This window comes from Pseudophryne corroboree, chromosome 5 (genome assembly GCF_028390025.1).
Source record: "Pseudophryne corroboree isolate aPseCor3 chromosome 5, aPseCor3.hap2, whole genome shotgun sequence".
Classification (NCBI taxonomy): domain Eukaryota; kingdom Metazoa; phylum Chordata; class Amphibia; order Anura; family Myobatrachidae; genus Pseudophryne; species Pseudophryne corroboree.
Genome location: NC_086448.1, coordinates 169,812,010 through 169,833,913, shown reverse-complemented (window position 1 = coordinate 169,833,913; position 21,904 = coordinate 169,812,010). Strand labels below are relative to the sequence as shown.

General features: G+C 44.5%; 1 protein-coding gene across 3 annotated transcripts in view; it reads right to left on the bottom strand.

Annotated features, from left to right (window-relative positions):
* DPP6 (dipeptidyl peptidase like 6) overlaps nt 1-21,904 on the bottom strand; it is a 1,916,598-nt gene that overhangs the window by 429,456 nt on the left and 1,465,238 nt on the right. For all 3 annotated transcript variants that reach the window (XM_063921873.1, XM_063921871.1, XM_063921872.1), the window contains exon 4: nt 18,959-19,053. In XM_063921873.1, coding sequence (XP_063777943.1) covers nt 18,959-19,053 — 95 coding nt within the window. The remainder of the gene's footprint in view (nt 1-18,958; nt 19,054-21,904) is intronic.

The window sequence follows — 21,904 nt, the reverse complement described above, 5'->3', positions numbered from 1 at the left end:
TTCCAGTAAATAGAGGTTCAGGTCGCAGGGGCCCTGGGTCGAGTACGCCAGCACCATATCGGTGTGATCAGGTCGTATTGGTCGGCGTGGGCGAGTGAGTGGGGTACTCGGTAAACCACCACCGTCAGCCTATTTTGAACATTTTGGTTTGCGTAAGGGTTGGTTGAATAAAGCAACACCTTCGAACTATGGGGGCCACTTGTTCAGGTAGGGGGCGATCAACCTCGGTTCGGGTTGATTCAGTGAACCGACCAGTCGGGTCGGCAAGATACGTAATGTGTGAGAAATACGGAAGTCACACAGAAGCTTTATGTGATGAATGGGAGAGAATGACGGTACATGACGGGGAGAAATTCCCAAGAGTAGGTAGCTTCAGCACAGAAGTGTTAACGAATTTAAGGAGAAGGATATGTCTCATTAAATCAGCCAAGAGACGAATCAAACATTATGATTATTTACAGTTGTGGCAACAGGAGGGTGACATACAGAGAGGATTGGCTCAGGCGGCGGGATCTGGCTCGATCAGAAAACTGATAGCCACGGCCCCACCGCCACCATATATATCGGGAGAAAAATTGGTTGCGGAGAATGACGCATTAAGGTGTAACAAACAAACACTTAGCAACTGTGTAAATGTTAAAGATAATGTTAACCAATTAACCAATGCAAGTATTAACCCGTGCAAGTTGTACCCTGTTTTGAACTTTCCTCAGGAGTGTGATCAAGAGGACGAATCGGCAACAATTTCAGCGCTCTCTCTAGCAGCCACCATAGCAGAGACCACTGTAGGCACAGCTCAACCCCCGAGATTAGTAACGAAAGCCCCTAGCGGAGGGATAGGTGAGGTCGTATCAACGGGTAAGTACGGCACCATACACTATGCTGAAACTATTTCACCACAGCCTGTAGAATCTACACAGAATGAGGTTGTTAGAGTTAATCCTGTTAAGGTAATAGTAGTTCCAAATGGGAAAACAGACACTTCAGGAGTCACTCCTGTTAGGAACATTGCCATGTACAGCCCATTTTCCCGAATGGAATTAAGGACCATAGTGTCGGAATTCCCTGACCCTAGAAAAGACTTAGTTGCCAGCCAAAAATACATCAGAGACCTAGGTAACACCGTAGAGCCCAACAACAAAGACTGGCAGATATTGCTGAGAGCATGTTTACCCTCCAATGTCGACGCAGCTCAATTTTTAGCTGACTGTGGATTAGATCAGGATGTACCTCTTACAGAAGTGTACAACAAAGACAATGTAAAAAGAATAAGTTTACAGTTAAAGGAGTATTTCCCAGCCGTAGTTAAATGGAACAAAATATTCTCCATTAAACAGAAGGAGTCAGAAACTGCTGCAGAATATTTTCACAGAGCATTATCAGAAATGGCAAAATACACAGGCATAGAGGACATTAAAACAAACATAAACCATCGAGAAGTAGCAGTATCGGTACTGATGGACGGTTTAAAAGAGTCATTGAAGACTAGGGTACAGACCACACAACCATGTTGGCGAGGTCTGTCTGTGGCTACTTTGAGAGAGGCTGCTATTGATCACGATAGGAACATCACCAGACACAGGGAACAACAAGGTGATAAGTTAATGGCAGTAAGTATACAGGCCCTGACCACAAGGCAGCCTTTGTTTATATCACCAAACCCTGTGGGTAAGTCAAATGTGGTTACTTGTTATTCTTGTCATAAACAGGGACACATGGCACGAGATTGTAGAATGAAGAATTCACGAAACTCATACCAACCCCCTAGACAACGACACGACACACGACATTGGGAGCAAGGTCCGCAGAAACGGAGTTATGAGCCACATGCAGGGGAAACAAAAAGATATCCCCCGAACAGAGACTGGCAAGCCTCTGGTAGCTCCCAATTAACTCCATCACAAGTAGTTGCTGCCAGCGGGATTCAGGGAGGTCACCATACCCAATAGGGGTGTGGCCATACCTGTAATCTGCAGCCAGTAAAATTGATTGCAAGTCTTGGAAGTGAACCAGAAATTGCAATCAATGTAGCTGGTAAATCATTAAACTTTCTTGTAGACACAGGGGCGGCCAAATCAGTGATAAATTCGACAGTGGGCATGAGAACCACTGGTAAGACAATTCCAGCCATAGGGGTAACGGGAGTAGTCCAGCACTACCCTGTTAGCAAACCAGCCGAGATTACAATAGGGCCTTTACATACCAAGCATTCCTTTTTGCTGGCTGCATCGGCACCGACTAATCTCCTGGGAAGAGACTTACTGTGTAAATTGGGGTGCGTCATTTATTGTACTCCTGAAGGTGTATTCTTGGACATACCTGAGAATCACGCTCAGGAAGTGCGAGACATGTTAGACTCCCCGTCAAAATTAATGTCACATACCATTATGACAAATAGGACTCCCTCCCAAGTAGAAGAAATGACATCTCAGATACCAGAGTCACTTTGGACTAAAGATGGACAGGACACTGGATTAATGGCAAACGTAGCTCCGGTAGTTGTACAAGTAAAAGATGGTAGGATAGCTCCAAAAATCCCACAGTACCCTCTGAAGCCAGAGGTGGAGTTAGGAGTGTATCCCGTAATAGAGCGCTTGCTACAACAGGGCATTCTGGTAAGAACGTCCAGGACTGCCAATAGTCCCATCTTCCCTGTTAAAAAGAGTGGGGGGAGGGGTTACCGGCTAGTGCAGGATCTAAGGGGGATTAACAAAATAGTTGAGAGTCAGTTCCCCGTAGTGCCAAATCCAGCTGTCATCTTAATGCAAATCCCTCCCACTGCGAAATTTTTCACTGTTATTGACCTCTGCTCCGCTTTCTTTTCGGTACCTCTGCACCCTGACAGTCAATATTTGTTTGCATTTACATACAGAGGAGTCCAATACACATGGACTCGATTACCACAAGGATTCATAGATAGCCCAAGTATATTTTCCCAGGCTTTGCATGATTGTTTACAGTCTTTCCAACCAGTGAGTGGATCAGTATTAATACAGTACGTGGATGATCTACTACTGTGTTCTGATTCATTGGAAGCATCCCTGAAGGATACGAAACAGCTCCTGTTTCATCTTTCAGACACAGGACACAAGGTTTCCAAAGACAAGTTGCAATTATGCCAAACTAGGGTAAAATATTTGGGACACTGTTTAACACAAGGACTGAGACACCTGACCGCTGATAGAATTCAAGCAATTAGAGACATGACTCTGCCACAAACCCAGCAACAGATCAGAACATTTTTAGGAATGTGTGGGTATTGCCGTAACTGGATCCCAGGGTTTTCCATTCTAGCGTTACCCTTGCAGGAGATGGTCTCCTCAAACAAACCTGATCGGATTTCGCATACAGACAAGTCTGAGACAGCATTTGAGAGACTTAAACAGTGCCTAACGCAGGCACCAGCATTGGGTATGCCAGACTATGGGAAACCCTTTGAACTATACGGAACAGAAAGTGCTGGTTGCGCGGCAGGCGTACTAACCCAAAAGCACGGTGATGCCAGCAGGCCGGTAGCATATTACAGCGCTCAGCTAGATACGGTAGCGCGATCCCTCCCCACATGCTTGCGAAGCGTTGCTGCGATAGCATTGCTAGTAACGAAAAGCGAAGACGTCGTGCTAGGTCACAACCTCACAATTCATACACCACATGCAGTGTCAGCCTTGTTAAATTCTGCCCAAACCAGACACGTCTCATCAGCGCGGTTTACAAGATGGGAATTGGCACTAATGGCCCCCGTAAACATCACCATAAGGAGATGCAGTGCATTAAATCCTGCAACATATCTCCCAGGTGTGCCTGGACAGGCACAAAGGGTGGAGGATGAGAGTGGTGGGGAAGGAGAATTTAATACAAAGGAAGACACACATGATTGTATGGAATATTTGACCCAAAATTTTACCGCAAGGCCTGACATCAGTGACAACCCACTGGAAGATGTAGAACTTACGTTCTACACGGACGGTAGTTGTCATAGACAGTCAGACTCGGGAGACTTGTGTACTGGATACGCAGTCGTAGATGACCAAGGCACCATAGAAGCGGAACCGCTAGGCCCACCTCACTCAGCCCAGGTTGCTGTACTGGTCGCCCTAACCAGAGCATGTGAATTGGCTAAGGGCAAATCAGCCAATATCTACACCGATTCTAGATATGCATTCGGGTTAGTCCATGATTTCGGAGCCCTATGGCGCCTCAGAAATTTCATGACGGCAGCTGGTACACCGGTAGCGCATGCAGCTCACATAAAAAGGCTTCTAACAGCGATACAGGAACCCGACAGAGTGGCTGTTATCAAATGTAAAGCACACACATATAGCCAAGACCCAGTATCACTTGGTAACAGCCGAGCAGACGAAGCTGCTAAATTAGCAGCTGCTACCCCCAGACAGACAGACACCACACAACTGATGGTATTTAATACCATCAACACACAGAAGTTGTGTGAGATGCAAAATTTGTGTTCCACACAGGAAAAGGCAGTCTGGAAGGCAAAGGGATATGGTCAGGAGTCCTCAGGACTCTGGACGGGTGGACACGGTAAACCAGTGGCCCCCAAAGCATACCTTCCATGCTTAGCTGAGGCAGCTCACGGGCTGACTCATCTGGGCAAGGAAGGGATGTGCAAGTTGGTAAGAGCATATTGGTGTGCCCCAGGATTTTCATCTCATGCGAGTAAAAGGGCAATGTCATGCCTTACCTGTCTGAGAAAGAACATCGGAAAGGCAATACCTACAGAACCATCTCATATCCCACCTGCCGGCGGCCCTTTCCAGGTAATACAGATTGACTTTATTCAATTACCCCCTTGTCGAAATTTGAAATATGTACTTGTTTGTATAGATGTTTTCTCAAATTGGGTCGAAGCATTTCCAGCGGCCACAAATACCGCTATGTTTACTGCTAAGAAAATTGTGCAGGAATTTGTATGTAGATATGGTATCCCTAGAATTATCGAAAGTGATAGGGGTACCCATTTTACAGGTGATGTCTTTCAAGGAATGTGTAAATTGATGGGAATTGATAGCAAGCTGCACACTCCATACCGTCCACAGGCGAGTGCGAAAGTGGAAAGAGTGAACAGCACTATTAAAAATAAACTGAGTAAAGTGATGGCAGAGACAGGATTGACATGGCCAGAAGCTTTACCCATTGTACTGTACAGCATCAGAACCACTCCCAGGTCCCCTCTTAATCTGTCTCCCTTTGAAATCTTGTTTGGTCGACAACCGCATGTTATGATTAACCCTCAGGATGATTTGAAGTGTAACAATGAAGTGACTGTAAAATACTTGATTAACATGAGTAAACAGTTGAGGAATCAAAATGATAATCTGAAGTTAGTGATTCCTGATTTACCAGATAGTAATTGTCATGACATTGAACCTGGGGATTATGTAATGATACGGAATTTTCTACGCTCAGGTTGCCTTATTGACAGATGGGAAGGACCATACCAGGTCTTATTGACTAGCACTACAGCATTGAAGATTGCTGAGAGAGAGACTTGGGTTCATTCGTCCCACTGTAAAAAGGTTGCTGATCCAGAGAGGCCCCGTGATAAGGAACAGACGGTAGAGGTTGTATCACTGGAGTGTCTGTTCCAGGAGGACTGAGGCGGCACCTGAGCATTGAAAATCACAAGACCAAAAGCAGTTGTCGATCCCCTGTTCCCTTTTATTGTTTTTCTCCAACTTCCCATCCCCTCTCCCTCAAATTATTTTTTTTCCCCCCTTCTCATTCTTCTCCGTTTCCTCCTACAAGATGGACTTGCCCCAAGAGACTGTGATCCGGATTTTCCTGTTGACCATGATGTTGACCAGAGCAGTCTGTTCCGGCGAGAGTACCATGGAGGTCGAGAGAGGTTCTGGAATGGGTTCTGATGACAGAGATGGAGGCGTAGTTTTCCAAGAACAACATAATCAACAAGCAAAGGCGAGTATCAGAAAACGATCCGATAGCATTGACCATAGAAGGAATTGTGAAGGATTGTTAGCTGAAGAAAACTGTATCTGTCGGCTCTGTAACAATGTCATTGAGGATGGGTGCATAAAGAAATGCCAATCCAGTTTTAATATCCATATGGACCGGCATCCATTGAGTGACTATCACTCCTTAGTGGGTAGTGTGTTAAATAAAACAGATTGTTGGGTATGCTCTCAAGTACCGCAAGGTCATAGCAAATCAGGGCTAGTACCATTTCCTTTAACGTTAGGGGAGGTACTTGAGTTAAGTGGTGGGAGACCGGTGGACAGGAGGTTTAATATCTCCAGCCCTCCTAGTTTGAAGCTCCACCAATACCATGTGGATAGGTCCCTATTATGCTTTAACATCTCCAATCCCCGAAAGCCGGGAAATTGGGAAGTGTCATGGAGTAATCAAACCATGACCTTTTCACATAGAGCAGATAGAATGCCTACAGATACAGAGCTTATACGCCACATAGCCAGTAGAGGAAAATCTTTCCGGTATAGGTATACCTTAGGAAATAGGATTACGAGAGTTGGAGAGGTATCACCAGGATACTGTGCACATATCGTACAACCTGATACGTGTACTAAGCAGATGGAAGAATTAGGGTTAGGAGATTTCACATGGAAGGTGTGTAATATGGTTATGTCCTACTCCGTCCCATATGTTCTCCCCGATGATGCATATTTCATATGCGGGAGAAAGGCGTATAAGTGGCTTGCCCCAAACTCTGAAGGATTGTGTTATATTGGAAAAGTACTGCCTGAAGTAATGACTGTATCACATGACAAAATGAAAGACATACACCGTGTTGCCCAAACTCCTTATACTCACACCCATTACGAGCACGTAGTTAAACGGCACCTGATAGAAAGAACAGAGCATCCGGCCTCTGACATGATCCATGAATCCACCGGGATTCAGTTTCTAATCGCGTTAGATATCACTCGCACCGCTAGAGGAGTGTTGAATTATAAATACATATCTGCGCTCGCCAATTTGTTAGATAATATCACTGAAATGTATGATGACACGTTTAGGTATACTGGAAGAGAACTTCAGGCTTATAAAACAGAACTGGTACAGCATAGAATGGTTCTTAATTACCTCACAGCAGTGACATGCGGATATTGTGTCACACTGGCAACACAATACGGCGTGAAATGTTGCACATATATTACGAATAGCACCGAGGACCCGGTCGAGGTCATAGACCAAAAGATGGACGATATTCTCCAACTGAAGTGGGAATTTCGCAGGAGACACAATCTCACTCTTGCTGCTGTAGGTAATGAGCTGACTGGTTGGGTGTCATGGTTGAACCCGCGAAATTGGTTCTCTGGTTTAGGAGACTGGGCTCAAGGAGTCATAATGGATGTTGGGAAGTTTCTCCTATGTATCTTAGGTGTTATTATAACGATTGGTTTGATATTTAGATGCGGTCAGGCTTTAATGAGGTGCAATCGTCGTACTAGGGTAATGAGTTTGAGGAGTGAGGAAACTGTAATTCCAATGGACTTGATTTATGACCCAAATGTAGAAACAATGATGTGATGAAAATGCGATTTCTACGGTCCGTTTCTTTCACCTGTTTTTCCGTTTCCTCCAAGGTAAAAAGACCCACTTGGATGAGGAATTTGATGAGCCGATATACAGACAACAGAGGGATTAAAGAAGAAGTTTTTGACAACCTGATACACAGATTTTTGATGAACTATGCCATGGATCCCCAGTTTCCCTAGAAATTTTAAAATTACGCTAGCCCAACACTTTTGTAAATCTATGGACATTGACAGCTTTTGCTCGCACCTTATGGGCAAAAGCACAAAGAAGACTGCATTCAACAGACACCAAACAAGACCTCAATCGACTAATGTACATTTACCTGACATAGAATACCACCGCATTTACCGTAATTATGTCTTTTCTTCATTTCTACAACCCTCAGGTAATGACACACATAGTCGATAGGGAATACAGGCACAGATATCAGCAATCACATATCTCCCCCATTCATGTATCATCAACTAAAATGTGCTCCCCCATTTTGTTACAACCAAAGCCGAAAAGAGCTCGGTAAAGTTTGACAGCCCATCCACAGACCCGTACCACGGGATAAGAAGGAATTCAAATGTATACTTCGCAATACCTCGAAGCTTGATTTAAAACACGTACGGCATGATGATACATGACCCCCAAACACGGATTCATACACACATGCTTCTGCTATCTCACTAGGTCATACCCTTTTCCTACCTTCTCCTCTCCTCCCCTACCCAACCATGTAAATGTATTAACCCCTGACATATATTTTTCTCTTTTTAAATTGTTTTAGAAGGTGGCAGTTATTGTTGACTGCCAAAGGGTGGACTGTCAAAGTCAGAAAAATATCTCTATGCACACTACCATATTTGCACCTCACACAGGTCCGTGCTGCGCATGCGTGCGCTCTCCCGTACGTGCGCATACTCACAGTCGCGGGCACCCGCAGGCGCACGGTATGCGTATTTACGGTAGAGTTTATGTGATCGTAGCGTGCGACTCAATCGTTACATATTTTCACTATATAATGTATTTTGTAGATCATGGTCCCTTTGATAGATTCTGAAAGTTTAGTTAACATAGCATGTTCCTGAACAGAGAGATCCCTCTTTGTATTGTACGAAGGGTCTAACAGGGGTCATACAGTGGTGTTTGGTACCCATCGGAAGAGTATTTAAATAGCAATATTCCGGTGTTGGTTTGGAGCGGATTAATCGATCGTGCGAATAGTTATGGACATAAGAAGTTTATGTCCATTTACTATTATTTGTTCTTATTTAGTCATGCGGCGGGAAACCCAGTATCCCACCCACCTGAACAGTTGGAAGCAGTCACAGCCCACCTGTATGAATCAACCTATGACCTTTTGTTATAATGCGAAGCTGAATTCCTGTGTCCAATGAACAATGAGATTGTAGGGACCATTGAATTGTATTGTGTGTGGGGCATAAATAGGCAGGCCGACCATATCCAGTTCACTCTCTTCAACGGTTCTCATTGCTGATAATCGGGAGCTGGATATCGAGGCGCATGCGATCGTTTCCCCTTGTGCGTAAGTGTTTCTCCGCAACTATATTGATCTTCTTGTTATTGTGGGCCAATTTCTCTCTCTCTCTCTCTCTCCTCCTCTTTCTCTCTTATTTTCTCTTAAATAGTAATTGTATTATATTTCCTGTGTAGTTATCTGGTTAGGTAGTCTATGTTATATTGTAGTGTATGATTTGTATTTGTATTAATTCTTTTGCAAGTATATCATTCATAATATATATATATTAGGCGTTGGACCCTAAGCCCAGGTATCTGTGTATTTCTTATAGTGTTAAGTATTCTCAGAGCGTCGGTGACGCTAGAACAGCTTTAAAGGTAATAAGGTTATACTGTGTTGCATTTACACTCTATCATTACACTAAGGTTTTACAGCACAATACACTGTTTATGGTTTAGATACAAAGGTTTAACATTGTGAGCGTCAGCGCCGCTGGTGATCTCCTCGTGGTCCCGAGCGTCCGCTACGCTATAGCGAATCATTAAGTTAGTCAGCAGCCAATAGCGTGCCTGCCCGTGATCTCTTGGCCGTGAGCGAACGTGACGCTTGAGCGTCTCGACTACGGCTAAGCGATTGTTACGCAACGTGCGTACCCTTATGGTACTTAATACGTAGATAGCGTACAGTGTTCTTAGACCTCATAAAGGGTATTATATAAGATCAATTTTTAGCTTTATCAGAGCAGACACACAGATTACAATGTGATCGCATTGCTGCAGGGTATCTGCATGCTTGTGTTGGCCGGCCCCCAGCATGTGATCGCAGACAGTTGCAGATTTGCTAAAAACGCAAAACTGCAACTGAAGCTGCATGAGGCCTGTATCCTGAAAGACTACATTACAGTGTACAAGAGACATCTGATCTTTTGTAAAACTCACAAAGCAATTGCCAGGGTCTATGGAATCAGAAAGTAAACTTTGTTACTGCAGCTAGTGTAATTCCCAGCACATAGCATCCATCAAGGTGTTTCAAATACGGAGAGATTACAAGACTCGAGTTCTACAGGCAGAAAACACGACTTAATGCTGTACTGCATACAGAAATACAGCGCCAGACGCCTGTAGGGAGACACTGAAAATGTCAGACGTGCCTAATGTAATAGAGGTAATGCAAGTATTGATTCCCTCGCTCCATTTCACTGAATATTTGGCAGTCCTCATTGACAAATATTTTTGGTGCTGAATGGTAGCTATAATTAAACCATCTTGTTTCTTTCAAGTTATATCCGTATAATAACATATCCCCACAGAGAAGCTAGCAGTGGGCTAGATAATGGGCAGGAACGCAGACCATTATTATTATTATTATTATCCTTTATTTATGTGGAACCACAAAGGTTCTACAGTTCCTAACAAAGTACATAAACATATATGAGCCACTGTCAAGAGCTCTGATGGGCCCAGGCACTGAAGGGGAAGGGGGAGAGGGGGGTGGGGCCATATACAATAAGGTGTGGCCATGCCCCCCTAGAAAAAAAATTGAATAAAGAACTATTTGTGAAAAGGAGGGCGGCTCCAGGGGAGAGGGGGGCGGCTGCTGGTCACACACTCCCTGCCTACTACCGCTGGCACAGCCCAAAGACGGATCGGGCTGTGAGAGGAGACAGCTGCAGCAGTCCAAACTTTCTCACTGGCTAATGTGCCGCTTGGCTGTGCTGCTATACAGGCATGGCCAGTGGTAGTCTGCAGAACAGCGGTAGTGGGCAGAGCAGTGAGTGCGAATGGAGATCGTAGACCCGGGCTCTCGCCATGCCACTCTATCTGGCCTGGGCAAATAGTACTTACCCCACACTCTCAGTGCCACTGGTCATAACACTCAAATAAGTATCAGGGTGTCAGAAACCATGGGTTAAGTGCTACTGTAGGGCGTATGCTCATGAGAGCTTATATTCTAAAGGGGAGGGGCAGACAGGGGTGACACAGATGGGGTATACAGCGAGCATGGGACAGGCCATCCTGAGATACTGTGAAACAGCCCATAAGCACACACAGGGGAATGCATCTTAATTTCAAAAATGATTTCACCTTCAGATTAATTTATTGACTTGCACATGTTCTCCTGTAACATTATGTAGATCACTGTAGCTTTTTTATATTTTATTTTTTATCATCAGTCCAATATTCTTTTCAGTGTCCTTGGATGTAACAAAGAATCTGGTCCCTGGACCAGCTGTGTTTGATGCAGAGAGTACAAAAGAGATGCTTGTATCCAAGGACAACAACATTAACAGCTGTTTCTGATGATATGAACGTGTCGCTATGTAGCAAAGACGATGGAGAATATCCAATTGCATTTCCTTACATAGGACAGATACTGTATATAAATGAGACAATCCCTATAGTCCAGATCATGGGGGTCATTCCGAGTTGTTCGCTCGTTATTTTTTTCTCCCAACGGAGCGATTAGTCGCTAATGAGCATGCGCAATGTCCGCAGTGCGACTGCGCCAAGTAAATTTGCTATGCAGTTAGGTATTTTACTCACGGCATTACAAGGTTTTTTTCTTCGTTCTGGTGATCGTAGTGTGATTGACAGGAAGTGGGTGTTTCTGGGCGGAAACTGGCCGTTTTATGGGTGTGTGCGAAAAAACGCTACCGTTTGTGGGAAAAACGCGGGAGTGGCTGGAGAAACGGAGGAGTGTCTGGGCGAACGCTGGGTGTGTTTGTGACGTCAAACCAGGAACGAAACTGACTGAACTGATCGCAGATGCCGAGTAAGTCTGGAGCTACTCAGAAACTGCTAAGAAGTGTCTATTCGCAATTCTGCTAATCCTTCGTTCGCAATTTTGATAAGCTAAGATTCACTCCAAGTAGGCGGCGGCTTAGCGTGTGCAAAGCTGCTAAAAGCAGCTTGCGAGCGAACAACTCGGAATGACCCCCCATGTCTTCAGACATAATTGCACTCACTTGCTCTACACTACTGCCCACTATCCTCTTTGCAGAACTGTGGGGCATGGGTGATCTTTCTCTTTAAGGCTAATGTGCGCCAGGTGTACGAGAGCGTATTTTCAGACTAGTATCGCTGCTACAATTTACCCTTCCAACTATAATTGTGTATCGTGCACATAAGAAAATAAAGTATAAATGCAGACATGTAAAAAGCCTTCCTTCCTCTTTTGTGATGACAGCAGGTGCCCTGTTTGTGTGGCTGCACCTGTTTAGATGGGCAAGTGCTGAAGACGTTGTTTCTTTCTACCCGCAATGCAATGAAATGCAGGACCAATACTTTGGCACATCTGCTCCAAAAATATACCCTGTACTTAAGCATTTTATCATGGTTTGTAAATTACCGTTCATGTCATTTTCTGAGACTAACGCACGCATCAAGGAGCTTTTAAGTGAAAATTGTCTCACCCTGTCCAGCTTTGTCTTTGACTCCGTCCTTAAGATCAGGACTTTGTAATAGAGAATGTAAATGTTTGTGGCAGTAAGTCCAGAGAATTACTGTATTTGACATGAGCTGCAAATGTAGTCTCTTAAACACAGAGTTTCAGCGACGCTCAGTACTCTGTTCAAACTGTGCTATACCTTTGATGTTCTGAACCAGATATTGGGCTTAGTATGCAGAAATGATATAGTACTGGGGTATTTACATCATCATATAGAAAGCATGGGAAGATACAGACTAGTTTTTAAATAAGATATATTACATGCATCATTTTAATGTACCATTACAATCATTGTCCTATGTGTGTCAAACCCATTTGCTTTTTTTTTTTTAAATATAGTCTTTGTTTTAAATCTGCTTGTACAATCAGCCTTGTGTCAATGAGTTAGGGCAGCATGGGTGGTGTACTGGTTAGTATAACTGCCTCACAACACTGAGGTCATGGGTTCAATTCCCAATTTGTATGTTCTTTCTGTTTTTATGGCATTTTCCTCCCATGTTCCAAAATATATATATAAATATATATGGGATGTGGCTATGTGACTGGTGGTCGGGAGCCCACCGATCAATATACCGACCCTGGAATCCTGCCCGGTGGAAATCCTGACAGTCAGCATGCCGACTGACAGGGACTATTCCCACTCGTGGGTGTCCCATAGAGTGGGAATAGAACCTATGGCGAGCGCAGTGAGCCACCGAGCCCGCAAGGGGCTTTGTTGCACTCCCCCTTCCCCCCGCCGGCAATCTGGACACCGGGAATCCGGTGTCGGTATGGTGACCGGTGGTATCCCAACCGCCGGTCACTCATACCCAACTCATGCTATATATATATATATATATATATATATATATATATATATACTGTATATGCTGGTAGATTAACTGGGTTCCTACTGGATATTAAACTTAGGGGGTCATTTTGAGGTGATCGTAGCCCTGCAAAATTGTGCAGGGCTACGATCATGTCCATAGACATGCGGGGGGATGCCCAGCACAGGGCTATCCCACCCCGCATGTCATTGCCGCCCCCCCCCCCCCCCCCGCAGAAGTGCAAAAGCATCGCACAGCGGCGATGCTTTTGCACTGTAGGAGTAGCTACCGGCCAGCGCAGCTTTAGTGTGCTGGCTGGTAGCTACATGTCGCTCCCTGGCCCACAGCGGCTGCGTGTGATGTCACGTAGCCGCTGCGGCCTGCCCCCCGCACGGTCCAACCACGCATGCGTTGGCCAGACTGCGCCCACGTAATGGCGGCCAAACGCCGCCCCCCCCCCCGCCCAGCAACCGCCTCTGCCTGTCAATCAGGCAGAGGCGATCGTAGCGCAGCGACGGCTTTTGGCCGTCGGGCATGCTCCGGCGCACTACGGCACCGGCGCATGCACAGTTCTGACCCGATCGCGCCGCTGCGATAAACTGCAGTGTGCGATCAGGTCAGTATGACCCCCTTCGTGTGTGTACATGTGATAGGGAACATAGATTGCAATCTCCTCTGTGGTAGGGACTGATGTCAATGACTGATATAATCTCTGTACAGTACGGAGTCTGGATCTCATTCAGTAAGGATTGCAAAATTTGCGAATTGCAATCCAGGCAATTATTGAACAACTGCGCATGCACAGCGTTCACATTGCGCATGCGCTAGTAAAAATGACAACAGAAAATGCGTACACATTGTGATCGCAATGCAGCCGCTATTTGACTGACAGGAGGCCGGCGTTTCTGGGTGTGTCTGAAAAAATGCAGGCGTGCCCAGGCGTTTTTAAAGAGTGCCTCTGATGTCACCAATGACCACTTCCAGCATATTGTTTAGCAAAAATTGTGGACAACCTTGCCTGGTGAAGATAAGAAATATGTTCTGTAATTGCATATGGTTTTGCGATCAGCCCACATATTGCAATGCATTCGCAATTTTCATGATGGGCGTTTTTTCTCTATTTCTGGTCGTCAACTGTTTGATAACAGAAACTGCTTTTTAGCAGAAACTGAAATCATTACTGAATGAGGTCCTATATGTGTACAGGCCAGTCATCAGAGGGGTGCTGCGGGCACAGCTGTCCCGGGCCCAGACTCTCTAACAGAGATGCCGCTGCCCGCCCGCCACCATCCGTCCTCCTGCCTCTGCCGCCCGTCCTGCCACCGCCGCTACCCGGCTCCTGCAAGCTATTGAAAAGTCCTTCTCAAGATGAAGATGGCCGCCGCCTCAGAGGAGACAGTTATTAAAGATACTAGAGGAGGCTCTAGTATATTTAATAACTGTCTCCTTCAAGGCGGTGGCCATTTTGGAAGGGTCATTTTCTATAGTTTCACATGAAACAGGCTGCCGAACAGTCTGCAGCGACTCCAGCGGCAGCAGCGGCTGCAGGGGGGGGGGGGGGGGAGAACAATAAGTACCCCAATGAGCAGGTACTGGGGCATTATAGTGTGGTGCATAATATGGTGCTGGGGACAAAAGTATGGGGACACAGTTTTTTTGTTTTTTTTATAATATATATATATAATATTTTATATAATTATTATTATTTAATTTTTATTTAATTATTTATTTATTTATTTATTTTTTTATTTTTAGGGGGGGGCTGCCTATTTTGTCCCGAGCCCCGTGATTTCTGATGGCAGCCCTGTATGTGTGCATCATGTAAATAACTTTAACTAAATAGAATAGTCTCTAAAACACTTAAAACACATATAAAACATTGACATCAAGCATATTTGCATTTGATATACATTTTTACAATTATTAAAAACACATTTCAACTATGCAGTGTTGAATATGGTAAATAAGAGGATATTGGGGGTCATTCCGAGTTGTTCGCTCGCAAGCTGCTTTTAGCAGCTTTGCACACGCTAAGCCGCCGCCTACTGGGAGTGAATCTTAGCTTAGCAAAATTGCGAACGAAAGATTAGCAGAATTGCGAATAGACACTTCTTAGCAGTTTCTGAGTAGCTCCAGACTTACTCGGCATCTGCGATCAGTTCAGTCAGTGTCGTTCCTGGTTTGACGTCACAAACACACCCAGCGTTCGCCCAGACACTCCTCCGTTTCTACAGCCACTCCCGCGTTTTTCCCAGAAACGGTAGCGTTTTTTCGCACACACCCATAAAACGGCCTGTTTCCGTCCAGAAACACCCACTTCCTGTCAATCACACTACGATCAGCAGAACGAAGAAAAAACCTAGTAATGCCGTGAGTAAAATACCTAACTGCATAGCAAATTTACTTGGCGCAGTCGCACTGCGGACATTGCGCATGCGCATTAGCGACTAATCGCTCCGTTGCGAGAAAAAAATAACGAGCGAACAACTCGGAATGACCCCCATTCTTTTAAGGCACAATATACAGTATAAATGTTACTTATTGACCGACAGTTACAACTTGACATTGTAATTTATGTCAGAGGCGTCTTCAACTTCAGCTGCTTGATAAAGCTAAGGTTATTGCATTTGGAAAATAAGTTCAACAAATGGGCCAAGCAGAAGCATATTACTAGTAAAGATGTGTCCTTTTATACTGTGGCTTCAGTTGCGCCAAAAAGCCCCTCTCGGCTCACCAGGTCCCTGGAGACTCAGCTGCATCAGGCATATTTTTCACACAAATATTTTTTTATTTATGCAAATATAGTATTTGCATAAATAAAACAACAGGACAGGCAAAACTGCATTGCTAGCACACACAGACCACTGGGGCTTGCAACATTTGTACATTGGTGTGCAACGTAGTCCAAATCTGTGTATAAAGGGCTCCAATGTGAGTGGCTTTTCCTCAAGCCAAGTAGCACAATGCTTCATTTGTATGTGTGTAAAACCAATTCCTGGGCAGCTAAAGTCTCAGTCTAGCATGAGTGGCGGATTTAGGGGTCTGGCTGCCTCTAGACACAAGATATTGCCCCCACCCCAAAAGGGTTTCCCCTTCCCCATAGCATAGCCATACTACATTACAGTATGTCCCTCTTCCTCATAGTGTACAATATATCGTGCTTCCCTCCCAGTGTATAGAATGTGATGTGCCTCCCCATAGTATAGCGTATACTGTGCCTCCCCCTCCCCATAGTATAGAATGTAATGTGCCATCCCCTGACCCTTCCCATGGTATATAGTGTGACCGCCCCCCCCATAATACAGAATGTAATGTACCGCCCATATTATAGAATGTGATGTGCCTCCCCATAGTATAGCGTATACTGTGCCTCCCCCTCCCCATAGTATAGAATGTAATGTGCCATCCCCTGACCCTTCCCATGGTATATAGTGTGACCGCCCCCCCATAATACAGAATGTAATGTACCGCCCATATTATAGAATGTGATGTGCCTCCCCATAGTATAGCGTATACTGTGCCTCCCCCTCCCCATAGTATAGAATGTAATGTGCCATCCCCTGACCCTTCCCATGGTATATAGTGTGACCGCCCCCCCCATAATACAGAATGTAATGTACCGCCCATATTATAGAATGTGATGTGCCTCCCCATAGTATAGCGTATACTGTGCCTCCCCCTCCCCATAGTATAGAATGTACTGTGCTGCCCATAGTATAGAACAGAGGTTCTTAAACGTTGTCCTCAAGGCACCCCAACGGTCCAGGTTTTAGGTATATCCATGGCTCAGCACAGATGGTTAAATCAAATTGACCGAGGTGCTAATTAAGTCACAGTGGCCAAGCACGGTTAAACTTAAAACCTGGACTGTTGGGGTGCCTTAAGGGCCACGTTTGAAAACTTCTGGTATAGAATATAATCTGCCTTTCTGTAGTATAAAATTTAATGTGCCTTCCCCTCCCTGTAGTAACAAAGAGAGTGCACCTCCCCATGTGCCTCTCCTCTCCCTCCCTGTAACTTACCTGGCCTCTGCTTGTCCTATTCCTTGACCAGCAGCATCGTGCAGTGGTGGGTCTCCTCCACTCAAGTCAGACACACTGCTGACATTCCTGAAGGCAACATCGCAACGTGTTACATCACGACTGCAATGTTGCCAGTGTCATTGTGTTCCGCCGGGCACCAGCAGCTAGTGCAGAAGGCTGCGGCTGGAGTCATACCCCTTCAGGCTGCCGAGACTGGTGATACTGCAGCAATGGGGGACAGTCACACCATCCTAGTTACAGCCCTGCTGCACCAGCTGCTCAGATGTAAGGGGGCTGACTGCTGTACTACCCCCAAGGAAGTGACACCCCTAGGCATGTGCCTAGTGGGAAATCTACCATGGTCTAACATCTCTGGTACACTGTGAGTGGCTTGTCTGCAATGTAACTTAAATGAAAAATGTAAAGAAAAACACAGTATGCTACACATCTGGGAGTGTCTCAGTAATGCTGGGCGTCTTGAATATGAGGACCCATCTGTACACTGTGAGAAGTTACAGATAGCAGTTATTTTATTTGCATAATCTATTCTATATTAGAGTTGTGCAAAGACCCCGTGTTTTGATTCTAAATCATCAAAGTGTTTTAGTTTTAGTTTTGCCAAAACCACCATCACATGGTTTGATTTTAGTTTTGGTTCTAAATTTTTTCAAAAATGTATAAAAATAGCTAATATCATGTAATGGGGATACTAGTATGTAGTATTGCAGCAGGAACCCCAGGCCATACCCTCTCTATACACTCCCCTGTGTGAAATGGCCCCTGAAAACAGTATATGCAATCCAAAACATGCTACATATATTTTTGAGATCAGGGATCCGAACTTGGTGGGAAGACCCAAGACGATATTCAGTTCTACTGGTTACTCCAAAGTGATCCGCGCTGTGTTTGACTTGGAACCTCAAAGTTAGAGTCTGTTCATATTTTTTTCCAGCAAAACCAGACCGCTCATCTCTACTCTACAGGTATATGGCTTTGCTTGGTAGTGTTAAGATTAAGACAGGCAGGAACTTTTGTAATATTACTGTATGTTCTATCCAGTACCATAAATTGGAGATGGCCAATCGGAAGTGCCGCATTTATATTCTTAGTTGATAAAGGGTTGCCATATCTAATGTGAAACATAAAACTATCAATATTTCTAATCAGTTATATTTGCTACTGGACATTCACAATTGCAGTCTACAGAAGGTCAGGGCACCGAGCTGCTGCTCTGGGGAAGAGAGTTGGGATGGAAATGATATAGCACAGCTGCGGAATCGCCCCACATGATACTTTATATCAAATGAGCCAATATGACTAAAATATCATGCTGGGATATTGATATTTTCTGGAAATCGTTTATCGATACCCATCCCTACTGTAGCTAGGTCTATCATAGAAGGAAGACTGTCTAGGGTCCAGTTCTGGAGGGGGTGCAGGGAACAAATATGTTAGATTCAATTGGATATAACTGAGGTCTTTGGTGGCATCAATTTTTATTCTTTCCCCATGAGCTAACATTTTTAGCTACTTTTCTGGTTCCATCAACTTCACTAGTTATGAGTGTTGTCTTAAACCAATAAAAGGCTGAACCTGTCTCTTCCATCACCATTATACAGAATTCCTGTGCCAAAAAGGAAAGCATCTGTGCACCCACACATACTGGTAAAAATACTTACAAACATTTTCTTTTCTATCAATAATGTGGACTCGTTCCGCTCTACGTTCAGCTTCACCACATTACCTTGCTGCGTTCTAAATAATAATTCTTTGCCTATGAAAAAAACAAAAAAAAACGTTAATGATAATCACACAGAAGCTAAACTGCTAATATTAGTCAATGACCAATCTCAAAATAATCTGTAAATTGTTGAATCAATACACTAATATTGAGATAATCATGCAAAATATTGTATTTAGGACTAAATCGTTTGATCTGTTAGCCACTCGTAACAAGAGCTACAGATATAATTTTTAGATTTACAGATTATTTTAAATCATTGCAATTTGCTTGGCAAACAGTAGCAGTTTATATTAAGAATATTATTTATTTATTTATTGCCAGTTATTTATGAAGGGCACACATATTCCACAGAATTTTACAGAGATTATTTGGCCATTCACATCAGTCCCTGCGCCAGTGTCGCCTACAATCTATATTCCCTACTACATGTAGTCCACACACATTCACTCTAGGGTTAATTTTTGTTGGGAGCCAATTAACCTAGCAGTATATTTTCTGGAGTGTGGGAGTAAACCGGAGTATCCAGAGGAAACCCATTCAAGCACGGGTAGAATATACAAACTCCACACAGTTAGGACTATGGTGAGAATCAAACCCATGACCTCAATACTTTGAGGCGGTAATGCTAACCATTACACCATTACACAAAATCTATTAAGCCAGACAGCCATCATTGCAAATCTACTGTACTGTTCATCCATGAAAATTGCATTTTTGTTTTACTACAGAAACTTTTGCTTGTTTATTTTATCTTCAATGGAACACTGCATTTTTGTGCCCACTTGCTCGACCGACCCTATCCAAAGAATGCGCGGTCTGTGAAAGAAAGCAGTCTGTCTATCACTGGAGTCCAATAAGTTCTAATATGTTCCAATAAACATCGGTAGCATTTTTATCTGTGCATTCTGTTGAACTTCAGAATATCATAACGTTAAATATTCTCCTTGTCCTGGGCCTGGTGTCTTCCTGTGATTTCTAATAACGTCTGCAAAGGCTTTCATGTATTTTAAATAGTCTTAAATTGAATATTATTGGGGAGACATTTGTCTCTCAATCTGAGTTAAAAGTAACAGTACTGTTGGACGGGATGCGGTTATATGACCCCGACAGTCGAGCACAATACTGACGCCGGAATCCTGAACACTCACTATCCAGGCGGCCGGCATGCCAACCAACAGGGACTATTCCCACTCATGGGTGCATGGGTGTCCACGACTCTCATAAAGTGGGAATAGATCCCGTTGTGAACGCAGCAAGCCACCAAGCCCGCAAGGGGCTTTGTTGTGCTCGCCCCCCCTCCCTGCCAACTCACAGCCGGCATCACAGCATCAGTCACACAAACCTAACCCTGTAGGACAGTATTTCCCATTTCTTGCTTTCACATCTACCCAGCATAAAATTGGTAAGAGTTTGTTCTCTTGGAGAAAACAGAGGTGAATTAAAAAGTTATGGGCAAATATGCATCTGCAAACTTAGTTTTCCATATCTGTGTTTTGAAATACAGGCATATATGTAGAACCTTAAATATAACATGTAGATGTGTCCAGAGTAAATATGCATTAATCACTATCAACACTATCAACAACTCGAAAACTGCACTCTTCTTATATAGGCACAGAATGTGCAATTGTTCAGGAACATCCCTCCCAGAGTAGTAGAGAGCCTGGCTGGGCCCAGGTACTTGTTAGGGGTGTGTGGCCTATTCACTGGAGGCGTGGTCATAAACCCTTAGAAAATGTAAAAAAATGTAAGCGCCTCCCTGTCCACACTGCAACCTAGCACACAGCAGTGTGTGCTGGGCTGAGAAGAAGAGCTGCAGCTACCAGGTAAGGGGGAGGGGACCCTGGGACCCCACTCGGCCCTCGCTATGTTCCTCCATCAGACCTGGGCATGGGTAATTAGTACCCTCCCCCCCTTTTGGCACTACTGATCCCTCCTCTGCACACAAAGGGGGACATGTACTAAACAGCGATAATAGTGAAGTGAGTCAGTGGAGAAGTTACCCATGGCAACCAATCAGCTGCTCTGTATATGTTTATAGTATGCAAATGATAAATGTTACATCAATTCTGATTGGTTGCCATGGGCAACATCTCCACTGGCTCACTTCTCCACTTTTATCACTGCTTAGTACTTGTCCCTAAAAACAATGATGTTGTCATGTTATTTATAGCACATATTCTCTGCAGGGAGACTTTCTTAGCACACAGAGGGACTTCATATCAAGTACTTTGGATTATGTTTTTTATTCAATCTTTAATATAGAAAAGTACAGATTGGTTAAATGAACATTTGCATATTTATTAGTATATACTTGAATTTATAAGAATGCACCTGTAGCTTATACACAATGGAGGCAGCAGGTTTGTTTACTAAACTACATAAACATAGCCTATTTATTCACTATGTAGTAAAAGATGTGGCCAGCCCCCAATAATAAGGAATCCTTATTCGCCTCATTGTATTATTACTGAGTCGCTAGGACGGGGCTCCAAAAAAGCCTGTGGAATGGCCGGGAGGCTCACGAAAATCAGGTGGCCCTCCCGGGCCCCTGGAATGGTGGGCTAGTCTCCCGCTTTCCCTGCCAGCCCCTCCGTACCCCCCTTACCTCGGCCACCCATTCACACTGAATCGCTTCATCGCCCCCCACTATATAGTGCCTATTTTCTCAATGCTGTATAGCGCTGGACGGAGCCACGATGATGCACTTGTGATGCCACGCCCCCGTACTGGCCACTTCCCTACTGGCCACACCCCCAGACAGCCCACATTGCCTCCTGGCCAAGCCCCCAGACATCCCATCTTGCCACCGGCCACGCCCCCATGTTCCTACAACGCTGCCTCCTGCCGGAAGAGGGGGCAGCAAAGCAAGCAAGTATGG